Source organism: Bos javanicus, chromosome 28 (genome assembly GCF_032452875.1).
Source record: "Bos javanicus breed banteng chromosome 28, ARS-OSU_banteng_1.0, whole genome shotgun sequence".
Classification (NCBI taxonomy): domain Eukaryota; kingdom Metazoa; phylum Chordata; class Mammalia; order Artiodactyla; family Bovidae; genus Bos; species Bos javanicus.
In genome coordinates this window covers 27270733-27285098 of record NC_083895.1, presented here as the reverse complement: position 1 = coordinate 27285098, position 14366 = coordinate 27270733, and the positions used below count along the sequence as shown (strand labels likewise).

At 53.5% G+C, this 14366-nt stretch overlaps 1 protein-coding gene across 3 annotated transcripts in view; it reads right to left on the bottom strand.

Moving 5' to 3' along the window:
* Positions 1–200: 200 nt before the first annotated feature.
* TSPAN15 (tetraspanin 15) overlaps positions 201–14366 on the bottom strand; it is a 53680-nt gene continuing 39514 nt past the window's right edge. For all 3 annotated transcript variants that reach the window (XM_061405194.1, XM_061405195.1, XM_061405196.1), the window contains 5 exons: positions 11530–11625; positions 8961–9077; positions 4422–4469; positions 1248–1364; positions 201–1027 (listed from right to left, as the gene is read on the bottom strand). In XM_061405194.1, the coding sequence (XP_061261178.1) occupies positions 878–1027; positions 1248–1364; positions 4422–4469; positions 8961–9077; positions 11530–11625 (528 nt within the window). In that variant the 3' untranslated portion in view covers positions 201–877. The remainder of the gene's footprint in view (positions 1028–1247; positions 1365–4421; positions 4470–8960; positions 9078–11529; positions 11626–14366) is intronic.

Genomic DNA, 14366 nt, shown 5'->3' with positions numbered 1-14366 from the left:
GGATGGGGGAGGTGTTTCCAGGCAGGGAGCAGGCAGCCTCGGTGATCTTCCCTCCTCCCAGCCTCAGTGTCTTGCACTGTCCCAAAACTTGGCTCCAGGATGGCCCCCCTTCAATCTTTGCACCAATGAGGGACTTCCAAGCCCAAACTGAGGTTTTCTTCACCCACCCTTGACCCAAACAGCACAAATGAAACACCAGAAAAAAAAAAAAAAATCACATCTTTATTGTCTGATTAATGAACTGGCTTGGAGAGGGAAGAATGTAAGGGGGCGGGGAACATCCAGCTTTGATTAGTCGGAAAGTCCTATTAACAGTGTACAAAATGAATGTTACAAAAATCATGTAAAAAAACAGGTCAGCAAAGCAGCAGCCCTGGGGAGGGCTCAAGGCACCTGGGAGGCTGAGAAGCAGGCCCACCCTGGCCTCAGGAGTGAGGCCAAAGGACAGGAGGCCGGGGATTGCACCCCTCCCCTCCTTCACCACAGGGCCATGTGTCTCCTCGCTCCCCGATTACAAGTCAGTACAAAACTGCCTTCAAGGGCCCAAACCCCGAGGCCAAGGCACTACCAGAAATGAAGTGGGCCTGAAGCCAGCACTGAGCTCCCCCTTCCCAGCGGCCGGAGCCTGGAGAAGGGGCGCCCGGTTCCCCATGCCCAGCGGGCTGGGCAGACACAGAGTCCCGCAGCTGGGGAGTGGCTCTGCCTCCCGACACGCAGTAGTCCGCGAGCCCTGAGCAAACACAGCCGGGGCTTTGGTCAGTGCTGAGTATGGAGAGAGGAGCCGCAGGCCTGTCCAGCCCCCCATCTGCCTCCCGACGCGGCCTCAGCAGAGCTGTCCTGTCACGGTCCTTCTGGAGCCGGTGCTCAGGCCACGGCCCTAAATGGGGTAACACATGCAGCACCCCGTTCCTGCCGCCTCCACGCCGGCCTTGGTGCCGGGCCCCAGGAGCCCGTCGGTGACAGAGTGCTCCGTGATGATGTCCTCTACCCGGGTGATGTACAGGAATGTCAGCAGCACTCCCAGGAACTGAGGAGAAGGGGCGCGGTGGGTGTCACTATCTGGGCCATTCGCCCTCTCTTTCCAGCCCCCCAGCCCACGCCGTCTGAGCCCAGCGTACCCGAGCCCTCTTCACCCTAGTTTTGTCCCTCCTCTGCACTCTGTAATCACCAAGCCACACACCATCGCGGCCCACAGCCTGCCCACCCCACCCCCGCACCCCTCCCTGGTGGAGGGGGGACCAGCCCACCTGGGGGAGCAGGATGCCCAGCAGGACGCCCGCCATGATGGTGTAGTTGTCCGTGAACCAGATGAGCACGGCGTTGGTGCAGCCCCGCACGTAGATGACGTTCTGCACGCTCAGGCGCTGCGGGGAGGAGCCTGGCTGAGCGCCCGCCTGGCCGCCCCAGTCCCAACTCTGCCACTCATCCCAGGCCCAGGCGAGTCCCTCAGCCTCTCTGGGTTTCTCATATGCAACCTGAGAAGCTGACTCTAAACCACAGGGTCTCAACAGAAAGTGAAAGTCGCTCAGTCGTGTCTGACTCTTTGCGACCCCCTGGACTGCCAAGCTCCTGTCCATGGGATTCTCCAGGCCCCAATACTGGAGTGGGTAGCCGTCCCCTTATCCAAGGGATCTTCCCAACCCAGGGATTGAACCCAGGTCTCCCGCATTCCGGGCGAATTCTTTACCAGCTGAGCTACCGGGGAAGCCTTTCAACAGGCAGTACTGTTCCCTAGAGAGCCTGCTGACATTGTGGTGGAACTTAAGCTTGTCACAGAGATAGGGGTGGGGACTGAAGGACTACAGAGCTCAGGGCAATCCTTCTCGAGGGACAGCCACCCAGACTGCCTGCTTCATAGATGTCCCCCGGGCATCTGGATGGGTGACAACCCATCCATAATTATCTGAGCCCAAAGCCTAATTCCAGGGACATAAAAACCAGTGTTTTCTGCTTGGCTTTACTATACATTGAATTCTACAGAAATAGAAATAGGTAAACTAAGGGATAATTAACCTCAGATATGCAGATGACACCACCCTTATGGCAGAAAGTGAAGAGGAACTCAAAAGCCTCTTGATGAAAGTGAAAGTGGAGAGTGAAAAAGTTGGCTTAAAGCTCAACATTCAGAAAACCAAGATCATGGCATCCGGTCCCACCACTTCATGGGAAATAGATGGGGAAACAGTGGAAACAGTGCCAGACTTTATATTTCTGGGCTCCAAAATCACTACAGATGGTGACTGCAGCCATGAAATTAAAAGACGCTTACTCCTTGGAAGGAAAGTTATGACCAACCTAGATAGCATATTCAAAAGCAGAGACATTACTTTGCCAACAAAGGTTCGTCTAGCAAAGGCTATGGTTTTTCCTGTGGTCAGGTATGGATGTGAGAGTTGGACTGTGAAGAAGGCTGAGCGCCAAAGAATTGATGGCTTTTGAACTGTGGTGTTGGAGAAGACTCTTGAGAGTCCCTTGGACTGCAAGGAGATCCAACCAGTCCATTCTGAAGTAGATCAGCCCTGGGATTTCTTTGGAGGGAATGATGCTAAAGCTGAAACTCCAGTACTTTGGCCACCTCATGCGAAGAGTTGACTCATTGGAAAAGACTCTGATGCTGGGAGGGATTGGGGGCAGGAGGAGAAGGGGATGACAGAGGATGAGATGACTGGATGGTATCACTGACTCGATGGACATGAGTCTGAGTGAACTCTAGGGGTTGGTGATGGACAGGGAGGCCTGGGGTGCTGTGATTCATGGGGTCGCAAAGAGTTGGACACGACTGAGCGACTGATCTGATCTGAAGGGATAATTATATTCAATTTTGTTTGGAACTTTATCCAAGAATTGTTCACCATTTTAAAAACCATGTCCATGGCAAAAAATATGCCCATGCTATGCAAGTTGCCCACACAACACCCCTCCTAGGCAACAGAAGCCCCTGGCAGTGCAAACATCTGATAACTTTGCTGTCTTCTGCTGTATCTATCTAGCACCTAAGCATGTACATGTTGAAATACAGTATATGGTTATAAATCATTTTATGTTATTTCTCCCTTTATCTCGAATCAGGGGCTTCCCTCATAGCTCAGTTGGTAAAGAATCCACCTGCAATGCAGGAGACCCCAGTTCCATTCCTGGGTTGGGAAGATTCACTGGAGAAGGGATAGGCTACCTACTCCAGTATTCTTGGGCTTCCCTTGTGGCTCAGGCAGTAAAGAATCTGCCTGCAATGCGGGAGACCTGGGTTCGATCCCTGGGTTGGGAAGATCCCCTGGAGAAGGAAAGGCTACCCACTTCGGTGTTCTGGCCTGGAGAATTCTATGCGCTGTATAGGGCGTGGGGGTCTCAAAGAGTCGGATGTGACTGAGCTACTTTCAGTTATCTCAAATCATTATGCCACTTGTTTTGAAATCAGGTGTATAGGTAGGTAGGTTATAATATCTGTGAGTGTCATTTTGGAATAACAAAAAACAATAGGGCATTGTGTATGCCAAGTCACTTCAGTGGTGCCTGACTCTTTGCGATCCCATGGACTATAGCTTGCCAGGCTCCTCTGTCCATGGGATTCTCCAGGCAAGAATACTGGAGTGGGTTGCCATGCCCTCCTCCAGGGGATCTTCCCGACTCAGGGATCAAATTCGCATCTCTTACATCTCCTGAATTGGCAGGCGAGTTATTTACCATTAGTGCCACCTGGGAAGCCCAAATAGGGCATTACCAAGTGTTTATTATAAAAACTAGCCGTTGGGTCCCGTGTTTGGAGAACCACTGCTAGTCTGTGGTTCAGCATCTTAGATGTTTGTCAGAGTCACCCACTGGCCCCATCCCAAGAGTGCACGTTTCTAACAAGCTCCTTGGGGTGCTATTACTGCTAGTCTGGGGATCTCAGTTTGTGAAACAGTGCTCAGAGACCATCTCAAGTCATCATTATTTTTAGCTCCCTTCTCAACACAACCCCATCTTCTCTCCAAGTCCAGGAGAAATGCCCAGGAAGCTGACCCAGGAGGTACCAGCCAAAGACTCTCTTCCCCCAGGGACTCCTGGGTCCCAGGCTGAGGGAGCCAGTGTGTATCTGCAAACTGGCAGCTCCAAGGGCAGAGGTGGGCTGGTGAATGCAGCTGGGCATGGGGACACACTGGGGGCACTGACAAGGGCATGGTGGCCTCACACATTAGTTGCTCAGTCAACTCTGGCAGCCAGCTTCTCCCAACCTGGAGTGGGGGGGAATACTTGGCTCCCCAAGTCCTTCTGTGTCTAGATAGGGGCAAAAAACGTGGGCAGTCCCTGGCTCCTGTTCATAGCCAGGAATGTTGGGAGATCTCAACAGCCAGGAGCCTCACCCCTGGAAGCCCCTCCGATCATCCTGGGGATGGAATAGGAAGAGCAGCCTTTCTGGGGAAAAGAAATTTCAAAGACATTACCTCCTTGTCGATAGTTTTGTAGCCACACATGGTGTTGACAACTTCTGTCTGAAACAGAAATGTGTTATTAGCTAACACTTACATGGTGATTACTGCAGAAGACACTTATTCTGCACCCCCCCCAACTCCCCCATTTTACAGATGAAAAAACTGAGGCATGGAGAGTTGCACTAGCCAGTATGAATGGAGCTGAGATTCCCATCCCAGCTGCCTGGTTCAAGTCTGCATCTTAATCTTCTGGATCCAAGAAATGCCCAGGGAGACAAGGTGGGAAGACCAGTTCTGTGGGTCTTGGGTGGGAGACCCATTGCTCCACCAGTGACAGGCTAGGAGCCCAGAGGAAAGGGCACAGCCCAGGCTCTTCTGCTGCAGCCGCCAGAGCCTCACTTTGCTGAGATGGTCATGTGCTGAAGTCAGGACTGGGCTGCTGCCTGTCTGTTGGCTCTTGTGAAAGAAAATCCCAGACCACAGCCAGGCCCCTGGCCAGCTGGGGTTTACCTGAGGGCAAGGCCAGGCCTCTGACCACACTTCCCGGACCCTGCAGACTGCTACCCGCCAGTAGGGCTGCTCAACCTCCTGCCCGGGAAGACAGCTGCCTTCAGGAGCTTCCAGCTGCTGACTAATCTGGGCACGGTGGAAGTTGTGGTTGGCCCTGGGCTCATCAAATCTCTTCCCAGCTAACCTAGGTCACAGGGCTGGCAGGGGCACTTCCCATCACAGCCTGAGCCCTTGTGGTGTCTCCTCTGCTGCTTTCTAGAAGGTGAGAGAGAGCTCAGTGTCCTACCCATCCACATCTAAGTGACAGCTACTGTGGGATCAGGGTGCCACAGGAGCCAGCAGTGATGTAGGAGGGCAGAGTGGCCAGTGTGGGCTCTGGCATCACATTGCCCAGTCCAGGCCCTGCTCTGCCACTTAGGAGCTCTGTGACCAACCTTAGGTGTGGTGCTAAGGGACAGGCACATGGAGGCACTCAATAAGGATTTGTTGAATGAATGAATGGACAGGTTCCCTGGACTCTTCAATAAAGCAATCATAATCTCTGAATGTACCCCATGGGGCTGTTTTGAATATAAAGTGAGATATATACATAAAATGATTGTCCAAGGGCAGGGCACACTGGCTGGACTGACCTTGAACACAATCCCAGACCCTGGAAGTCAAGGAGGGCTGCTACTCTTTCTAAAAACATGAGTTGAACCTCATGTCATCTGCTGCTGCTGCTGCTGCTGCTAAGTCGCTTCAGTCGTGTCCAACTCTGTGCGACCCCATAGACGGCAGCCCACCAGGCTCCCCGTCCCTGGGATTCTCCAGGCAAGAACACTGGAGTGGGTTGCCATTTCCTTCTCCAATGCATGAAAGTGAAAAGTGAAAGTGAAGTCACTCAGTCGTGTCCGACTCGTAGCAACCCCATGGACTGCAGCCCACCAGGCTCCTCGGTCCATGGGATTTTCCAGGCAAGAGTACTGGAGACCGGTGCCATTGCCTTCTCCGCAGATGTCATCTAGATCAGTCTAAATGTCAAGGCTTGATGTGTGGACAAAATAACCTCCTTCAGTCTAGACTGTCCCCCAGGAACCCTCAGACCCCAAAACACCCAGGATCCACCTCACTTCAGTCAGTATCAGCAGCCCCTCCAGGCCATAAACATGACCCCAGTGGAGAAGCTCCAGCCTGGGTAGTAGATGTATGAGGGCTGGGTGGGAGCAGGTGCTTCCTGCCTAATTTGTTCACTCATTAAATCATTACTGAACAGACAAAGCATCAATTATGTACCATTCTCTGTTCTAGAAGTTGGGAATACAGAAGAACAAAGTAAGATGCTTGCCTTCATGGAACTTTTATTCTAGGAAGGGAGACAGGCGATGAACATAATAAATAAGGAAACTGTATGATACGTAAGACCGTGACAAGAGTAACTTTACTCGTCATTGTGCTGCTTCCAGACCTGGAGGCAGAACCACAGCTCCTGCCCTTGGGGAACAGACATGCTATGGCAGAGGCCTCCCTTACACCTGGAGCCAAAAAACTCTTCTCTAGGCCCCAGAGGTGGAGGGGAACTGATGTAGGTATCTAGGCAAACATTACTCTGGGCATTTTTAACATTAAAATCAGTAGGCTGAGTAAAGCAGATTGCTCTCCCTAATGTGGGTGGGGCTCATCCAATCAGTCGAAGGCCTAAATAGAACAAAAAGGCTACCCTCCCCCAAGTAAGGAAGAATTCTTCCTGTCTGATTTCAAACCTGAACTGAAACATCAGCTCTTCGTGGGCCTTGAGGCTGCCGGCCTCAAACAGGAACTACACCATCAGCTCTCCTGGTTCTTAGGCCTGTGGACTCACGCTGGAAGTAAACCATTGGCTCTCCTGGGGCTCTTGCTTGCCAACTCACTCTGCAGATCTTGGGACTTGCCTGTCTTCATAATTCTGTGAATCAATTTCTTATAATAAATCTCTTTACACACACACACACACACATCCTATTGATTCTGTTTTCTGCTAAACAAGCCAGGAAGTCCCTTCCTGGATGAAACACTAAACTCACGTAATGCCTGCTGAATGTGGAGGTATGAAGGCCTGCCCATCTCACCCCAATATGGGACAACTCTGCAGGATCATCCCAGGACATCCCCATGGATTCGGCTGAGGCGCCGAGACTGCATCATTGCTCAACCTCTCCCTCTGCCCAGCCCAGCTGCTATCCCCTCCCTTACAGGTGTCAATCCTGAGCACACCTCCTCCTAAGCTTCCTGCTCACTAACCAGCATCTCAGGGGCCCGCTTTCCAGACAGCCTTGGCTGAGACACTGGGATCACTGCACTAGCCCCTAACTGGACTGCCCAGGTCATCTCTGCCACCGCAGCAGACGGGGTGGTGCTGGTAAAGCCTAAGGAAGATCTGCTACTCGTCCACTAAAGCCCTGTCACTTGACTTATTGACACTCAAGGGAACCAAAGTCCTGATTGTGACCTTCAGGGTCATGACTCATGACCTCTGACTTCATCTACAACTATCCTCCCCCAAGCTCACTCTGCTCCAGCCACACTGGAGCTGGTCTCTGTGCTGTTTCTTAAATTCACAAGGGCAGGTCCCACCTCAGGGCCTTTGCACTTGCCCTTCTCTCTGCCAGGAATTCCCATCCCCAGAGAGCATGGCTTACTCCCTCACTTCTTTCAGGGTTTTCCTGAGAACCAACCTTCTCAGTATCTAAAATGCAATCCTCCATGCCCTTGTTTTATTTTTCTCCTTAGAATTTATCATCTCTTAGAATATTATCTCTTTTACTTATTTATTTTGCTTATTAGTTTTCTCCACTGGAAAGAATGTCAGCTCCATGTGGGCAGAGTTCTCTGTGTGTTTCCTGTATCCTTAGAACACACAACTGCATCTGGCTGGTCCTCAGTAAATACCTGTTGAATGAATGAATGAATGAACGAATGCACGTTGGGCTTTCACATCTCAGCTTGGACATTCAGGTGCCACTGCCTTGGATGACGAAGTTCAGAGTCATCCCCGCCCCCTCCACAGGCCTCTCTGAAAACCCTGGGCTCCTCCTCAGCACTCCCCCTGCACAAAGAGCTACCCTAAAATGGCAGCTCCAACTTCCAAACAAACCTTCCCTCCTGGCCCAGACTTTTTAGGGCTCATGCACTTGGCACTGCCTCCCTGAGTCATGGGTGAGGCCCCCACCCCCACCAGCAGCTGCCCAGTTTACAGAATCCAGCAGTGGGCACAGAATGTGGAGACATCAGAAGAGAAATTTTCCATGACTCTTCAAGGCATGAGTAATTGCAAAACTCCCCGCCTCATTCCAATCCAGAAACCAGGCAGCTTTTGGACACATTAGTCAAACACAGGATTGACCAAGCCTCTCATTTATTAGCAGTAATGGCACAGGGCAGCCTCCCAAGTGGCCAAGGAGGCAACAGAGCTGAGAGGATCCCACTGGGGAGAGGCGGAGGCTGGCATTTACATCACCAGACCGCTTCCAAGCACCTCATTGCTGATGATCGCCAGGACGTCAAGCCCAGAGTCCACCAGCAACGTTCAAAGTGCAGGCCCTGCCCTGGCCCCCAGCTATGGCTGCCAGCCGGCCACCCTGCTAAGCCCCCTGGCCTGGACTCTCTCCCACTCTTCGCCTGGCGTGCACTGTAGTCCAGGGCACGGCTCTGACAACAGCTGCCTGAATTTCATCCTAGCTCTATCAACCTTGAGCCAAGAACCTCACCTTTTGGTGCCTCAGTTTTCTCATCTGTATAGTGGATTGTTGAAAGGACTTAACGAGTCAAAACAACTAAAGAACCCAGAGCAGGCCACCACGTGGTAAGTGCTCAATAGATATCAACAGCCGTTGCTAATAAGACTAGTCTTCCCCATCCTCTACCCCCAGATTCACCCCATTCAGTAGCCCTTGAGGCTCAGGAAGCCTCGCCCTGGCAAGGACCACCACCTCCTGCCTACCCCCCTATCCAGCCCCACCGCCCCTGTCCTGAAAGGTGAGAGAAGCGTTTGACCAGCCAGGAGGCCCCCGGAGCAGTGGATACCGTGTTTCTGAAGCAGCAGGTGTAGGGCACCCCACAGGCCAGGGGGCCAGGGGCTCTGCAGTCGTGGTACTGGTTTTTGCTCCAATCTCGGTAGTCTTCCCCGCCACAGCACTTAAACTGAAGGAGGAAGCAAGTGGGGAAGAGAGCTGCTGTCACCACCAAGGCCCCCAGGCAGACAGCAGGGAGCGGCCCAGCCAGGGGACGATGTGATTTATGATGCGGGTCACACAGGTAGGGGGCATTATGGGGAGCATGTGAGGCATCGTTACAGGTCAGAGCTCAACAAAAGCAGAATGGTGGCCCAGGAGGTAGTGAGCACCCTGTCACTGGGGAGGCATGCAAGCCAAGGCTGGGTAGCCTTTTGGTGGGATAGTGGGTGGTGACTAAACACTGGAGGAAAAGCACTTCCTTGCCAACCGGACTCCATCTTCACATCCCCAGTGCAGATGCTCCACCCCAGGACCTGGCCTTTAAAGTCCCAGAGACTAGGATTCCAGGGGAGCCCCACAATGGGGCCCCTGAATCTCACCCACCCAGCTCTGCCTGCCCCACCCTTAGCAAAGGGGCACACACACACACCCTGGCCAGGGCTCAGGACTGAAGTGATGGCACAGCTGGCGTCATTTTCCCCTTGGCTGAGCTCTGCCCTGCATGTCCCCCTGTACAGATGCCAACGCCTGGGGGAAGCAGTTACTTCACTGGGCCGCTGCTGTGTGCTGGGCATTGCTCTGTGTGCGCGAAAACCAAGGGGGAGGGAAAGCGCCACAGCCCTGAGGGAGATGGAGAGGACCACCATGTGAAAAAGGTGTGAGGCAGTGCTGGGTACCAGGGATACGGCAAACGGGGCAAGGAGGTGGGAGGTCGGGAAAGGCCTGAGGAGATCTCATTTAATTGGAAATATGAACAGGAAAAAAACAGTCAAGACATGCCAAGACCTCGCACAGAGATGAGTTAGTTGTATTGATATTTCAGCAGCAGGCGTAAAAACTGGAGCAGAGTGAGCCAGAGTAGAGGGGTTGAGGTCAGACCATGAAAGCTTTGTCAGCCAGAATAAGCAGGGAACAGGGATAGTATCCTTAGTGACAGGAAGTTCCTGGAGGGTTTAACCAGGGGAATGATATGGTCAGAGGTTCTAGTAGAAACAAAGAAGATGCCCTTCCAGAGTCTCCACAGAGCCTTTCAGGCCATCAGTCTAGGGGTCCAGGAAGTGCCTCTGTGGGGTTCAATGCAAAGAGTATTTATTTTGCCATCTGACAGGCCAGCATTCAAATCCTCATACCACCACTCCATGCTCTGTGGCTCTGGGCAAGTCAATCAGCCTCTCTGGGCCTCAGAGGTCAACTGTAAAGCAGGAAGAGCAATGCTATCTTTGCACAGCTGAGCTGAGAAGTACAGAGACAAGCAAAGCATGAAGCACACAGCATAGGACCTGGCCTGAAGCAGGTGCCCAGTGAGCATGAGTCATCCCGCCATTCCACCCTGGGAGAAATGAAATTCGCAAGCCAGCTGAAGGTTGGTTCCAATAAAAACATCTTGCCCCACCCGATGGCCAGAGCTGGCAGACGCATCCCTGGCAGAGAAGGGCCTCCCAGAGGCTGCACCTGTTATGACTACAGAGAAGGCCTGAGCCAAGGGAGTGGCCACTATGGATGGCCCCGGGTGCAGAGAGATGTTGGTCCCCCACTGAGGGCTATCACGGGGATCAGGTCAGCTGACGCCCCCAAGGTCATGTCCCGAGAAGCGCTGCCTCCACTCATCCTCACCTAGCAGGACAGGCAGACAATGATCACCCCAGCTGACACTGCTTTAGTCTCACCACATGCCTGGCCCTGCTCTAACCACCTCTGAAATAAATCCAGGCAAATCTCACAGCGACACTAAGTAGAAGGGACCATCAGTATCCCGCTGGGGCAGGTGTGGAACCTGAGGCTCAGGACTAAGTGAGATTGGTGTGTAGAAGCCCCCGAGGGCAGCAGGCACTGCTATTACTGCTTCACCCACAGACTTGGGTGGACCGTGGGAAGGAGGGATGACCATCATCATGTTCAAAGGAGTGCCATCGGAGAAAAGGAGAAGACGTGTTCTGTTTCCTGTGCAGGGTTAAATGGAACCGGAGAAGAGCTCTCTCCCCACCAGGGCTGTCCTTGATTTGGCAAGGGAGGGAGCTCCCCGTCCCTGAACGGTCTCGGCAGAGGGAACTTTGAATTGGGTGGCTTGGAGGTCACTCCCACCTCAAAGAAGATTCTTTGCCCACTGACAAGAGGCACCCTGAGACTCTGCCACGTGGTTTGTAGCTCCCTCTGACCTTTTTTTCTTTTTTTTTTTTTCAGAAGGGGAGGGTTTGTGTAGCTGGAAAGGAATGGGCAGGGCAAGTATATGCTGGACCAGGCATGCCCTGGCATCCCCTCCCTTGGCAGCTGTCCATGGCCCACCCTCAACTCCGAACTTGGCCAGCCACCTGACCCCTCACCCCCACCCTCTTGAGCAGGGTCCCAAGTTGGGGGCAGAGGAGGGTGGGCAGAGCAAAGGACGTGGGAGGCAAATTTCTGACCCCAAGCACCTGACTCACCTCCTTCTGAACAAAATCCATGATGTTTTTGAAGTCCAGATCATCATAGTAGTTCTCAATTCCTCTTCGAATATTGTCATTCAGAAAGTCGATGGTCTATGTAGACAGAGAAATTATAAAGGAGGAAGAGCACACGACCCCAGGGTCCAACCCAAGATTTCCCAGAAGTCAGGATTGAACCAGAGAGCCCACCTGCCCAGGGAGCCTCCCCCAACGACCTGCACAGGGCACCTCTGTTCCCACCCATAACCTTCCTGCACCAGCACCCTCTCCATGTCCCCAGTGCCCATCAGAGGCAGGAATGGTGCACCCCCTTCCTTTACAGATCAGGCAACCCAGGCCCCATGAGGGTGAGGCCCTGCTTGGGGGACACCGTTCTGAAGGAGCCAGGCCAGGGCTGGGGCTTGGCTGCCCAGATGCTCCTTCTACTGTAGCCAAAGACAGGCCTGCATCGGAACCTTCCCTTTGCCCTCCAGCCCCCTCTCCACACTTCTTTCCTATATAAGCTCTTCTTTTACAGATGAAAAGGCCCAGAGAGGGAGATTGACTCTTCCCAGGTCACCAAGCAGGTATCGGCTTTGGTTAGGGGCCCAGCCAGGATTGGAAACCAGGTGTCCTGACTTCCCTCAGGCCTCTCTCTGTCGCTGCAGTGCTCTGGCCCAGACGACAGGGCCCACCTCCCTCTCGGACCGGGACAATCCCCACTGGGAAGGGTGCTGGCCGGCCACCCTCTCCCAGTCACGCTGGGCCTTTGGGATCAACAGCCCGGCTGTTGTGCCGAGATCCAGGAGCACAAAAGGCCCCACAGCGGGAAGGGACGGGGCGGGAGTGTGGGCAGCCCAGCTCCACACTCACAGTGACAATCGGGGCTTTCAGAGCAGAGAGGCCAGTGGATCATCAGAGATTGTGCTGGCACAAAGGGCTCATTCTCAGCTCTGGAGCCAGACGATTCCCGGGGGAGGCGCCCTCAGGGTTCTTGGGGACAAGAGGGTCCTGAGTTCCAGGCCCCACCCTAGGACTGCAGGCCCCACCCTATTCCTCCACTCTCAGCTCCCCACTTGTGAATCAGTCATGCAAGCCTGTCTTTAAGACACCTTCCAGCGCCAAAGATCAAAGACTAAGGTTCGAGGGGCTGTCACGCCTCATAGTCAAGAACAGTCTTTGCACCCACACCTGCCTCAGGAATATCAATTAACTTCTGGACCTCCAGTGGTTCAGACGGTAAAGGATATGCCTGCAATCCAGGAAATCTGGGTTTGAACCCTGGATCAGGAAGATCCCCTGGAGAAGGGAATGGAAACTCACTCCAGTATTCTTGCCTGGAGAATTCCATGGACAGAGGAGCCTGGCAGGCTACAGTCCACAGGCTTCCAAATAGTTGGACCCGACTGAGTGACTGACACTTTTCCTCCCCTACAGGGTGGGAGTGGGGATCCTCTGCCTCAGAGGAATTTGAGACTCAAACAAACTAGAGCAAAGAAAGCGCTTAGCACGATGCCAGACACATAGCATTATTATGTATTATTATGATAGATTTTTCTCTTTTTCCAGGAGGTAGTACCACTTCATACCCATCATGTCATCAGTGGAAAATGGCTAATCCCAAAAGAAATCAAGACCCTAAGTCTTGTCCAAGAGCCACTCCTGGATCTGGGACCCCTCCCAAACTCCCTGCAGCCCCAAGAGGTAATGTGACTTGTCTAAGGTCACCCCATGATCACTGGCAGAGAGATGCTGGAATCAAGAGTCAAAATCGCATCCTGATATACTTTAAGAAGCCAAGAACCCAAGGTTGAGTTCAGGGCCATCTCCCCAAACTATCTCCAGTATCAGGGAGAGAGAAACAAGGATGTGATAGCCACCTCCTTCCTGACATTCACACACTGCTCAAAGCCAAGGTGACAAAGCAGACTGGCTCAAGGAAACCAGTCTCCATGGTCAGAAGGAAAACCCTCTGTTGATGATAATCACCGCTCAGGAGCAGACATCGCTCAGGATCATGCCAGCCTCGGGAGGCACCAGGCCAGACCTCTTCCCCTGTAACAGGCCGTCTGCCCTGCCCAGGTCTGGCTCTGGATCCTGGGGCAGGGGCTCAGGGGAAGAGCTGTTTGCTGGCCACCCGACCTGGGCAGAGCAGGGACCTGCCTGGTTCTCAGGTCCACCCTTCCCAGAGGTCCCCAGGTCCTGCAGCCTTTCCAGTCTTGGGTGCCTGTTCCCTGGGGTGATGATGAAGGGAAAGGCCAGCCAGCTGGGGAATAGTTGGGGGTGTCTAAGAAACAGGACACCAGGCTGGATCAGTCTGTCACCCAGGGAATGAGCTCACAGGATTACATGGCATGCTGTAAGGGGCTCTTGGCAGGGGGTGATGTCCAAAGTCAGGGATATGTCAAGGGCCACACTCATGGCGGGTGAGGTGGCTTCCCTTCAGTCTCAAGGCACTGCAGGCCGTCCTGGCCCTCCTATCCCAGCCCACTGGCCACCTCATAGTCCCCCTGCTGGGTCACCCCTCAGCCCTCCCACAGGGTCACATGCGGTTAGGGGCCAGGGTGGGATGAGGGCAGGAGGCCCAGGGCAGGGAGGAAGATCAAGCAGCAGAGCGGATGCCCGGCAGCCCCACGGGGAAAGCTCTCCCCCGCTCTCTGGTGAGCAGCCCTGACCTCTCTCCCCAAACCGTCTCAGTCTCTGGGTATTTTCCAAAGGCGCGGACTCCGAAAGAGGCCTTCTTTGTGCAAATCAGGCCTTCCATCTGGTTAGCTGAGCTGGACCCTGCGGGGGAGGGAGGCCCCACTGGAGGCCTCTCTGGACGGATAGGAAGAACAGATGGTCCCAGACTCCAC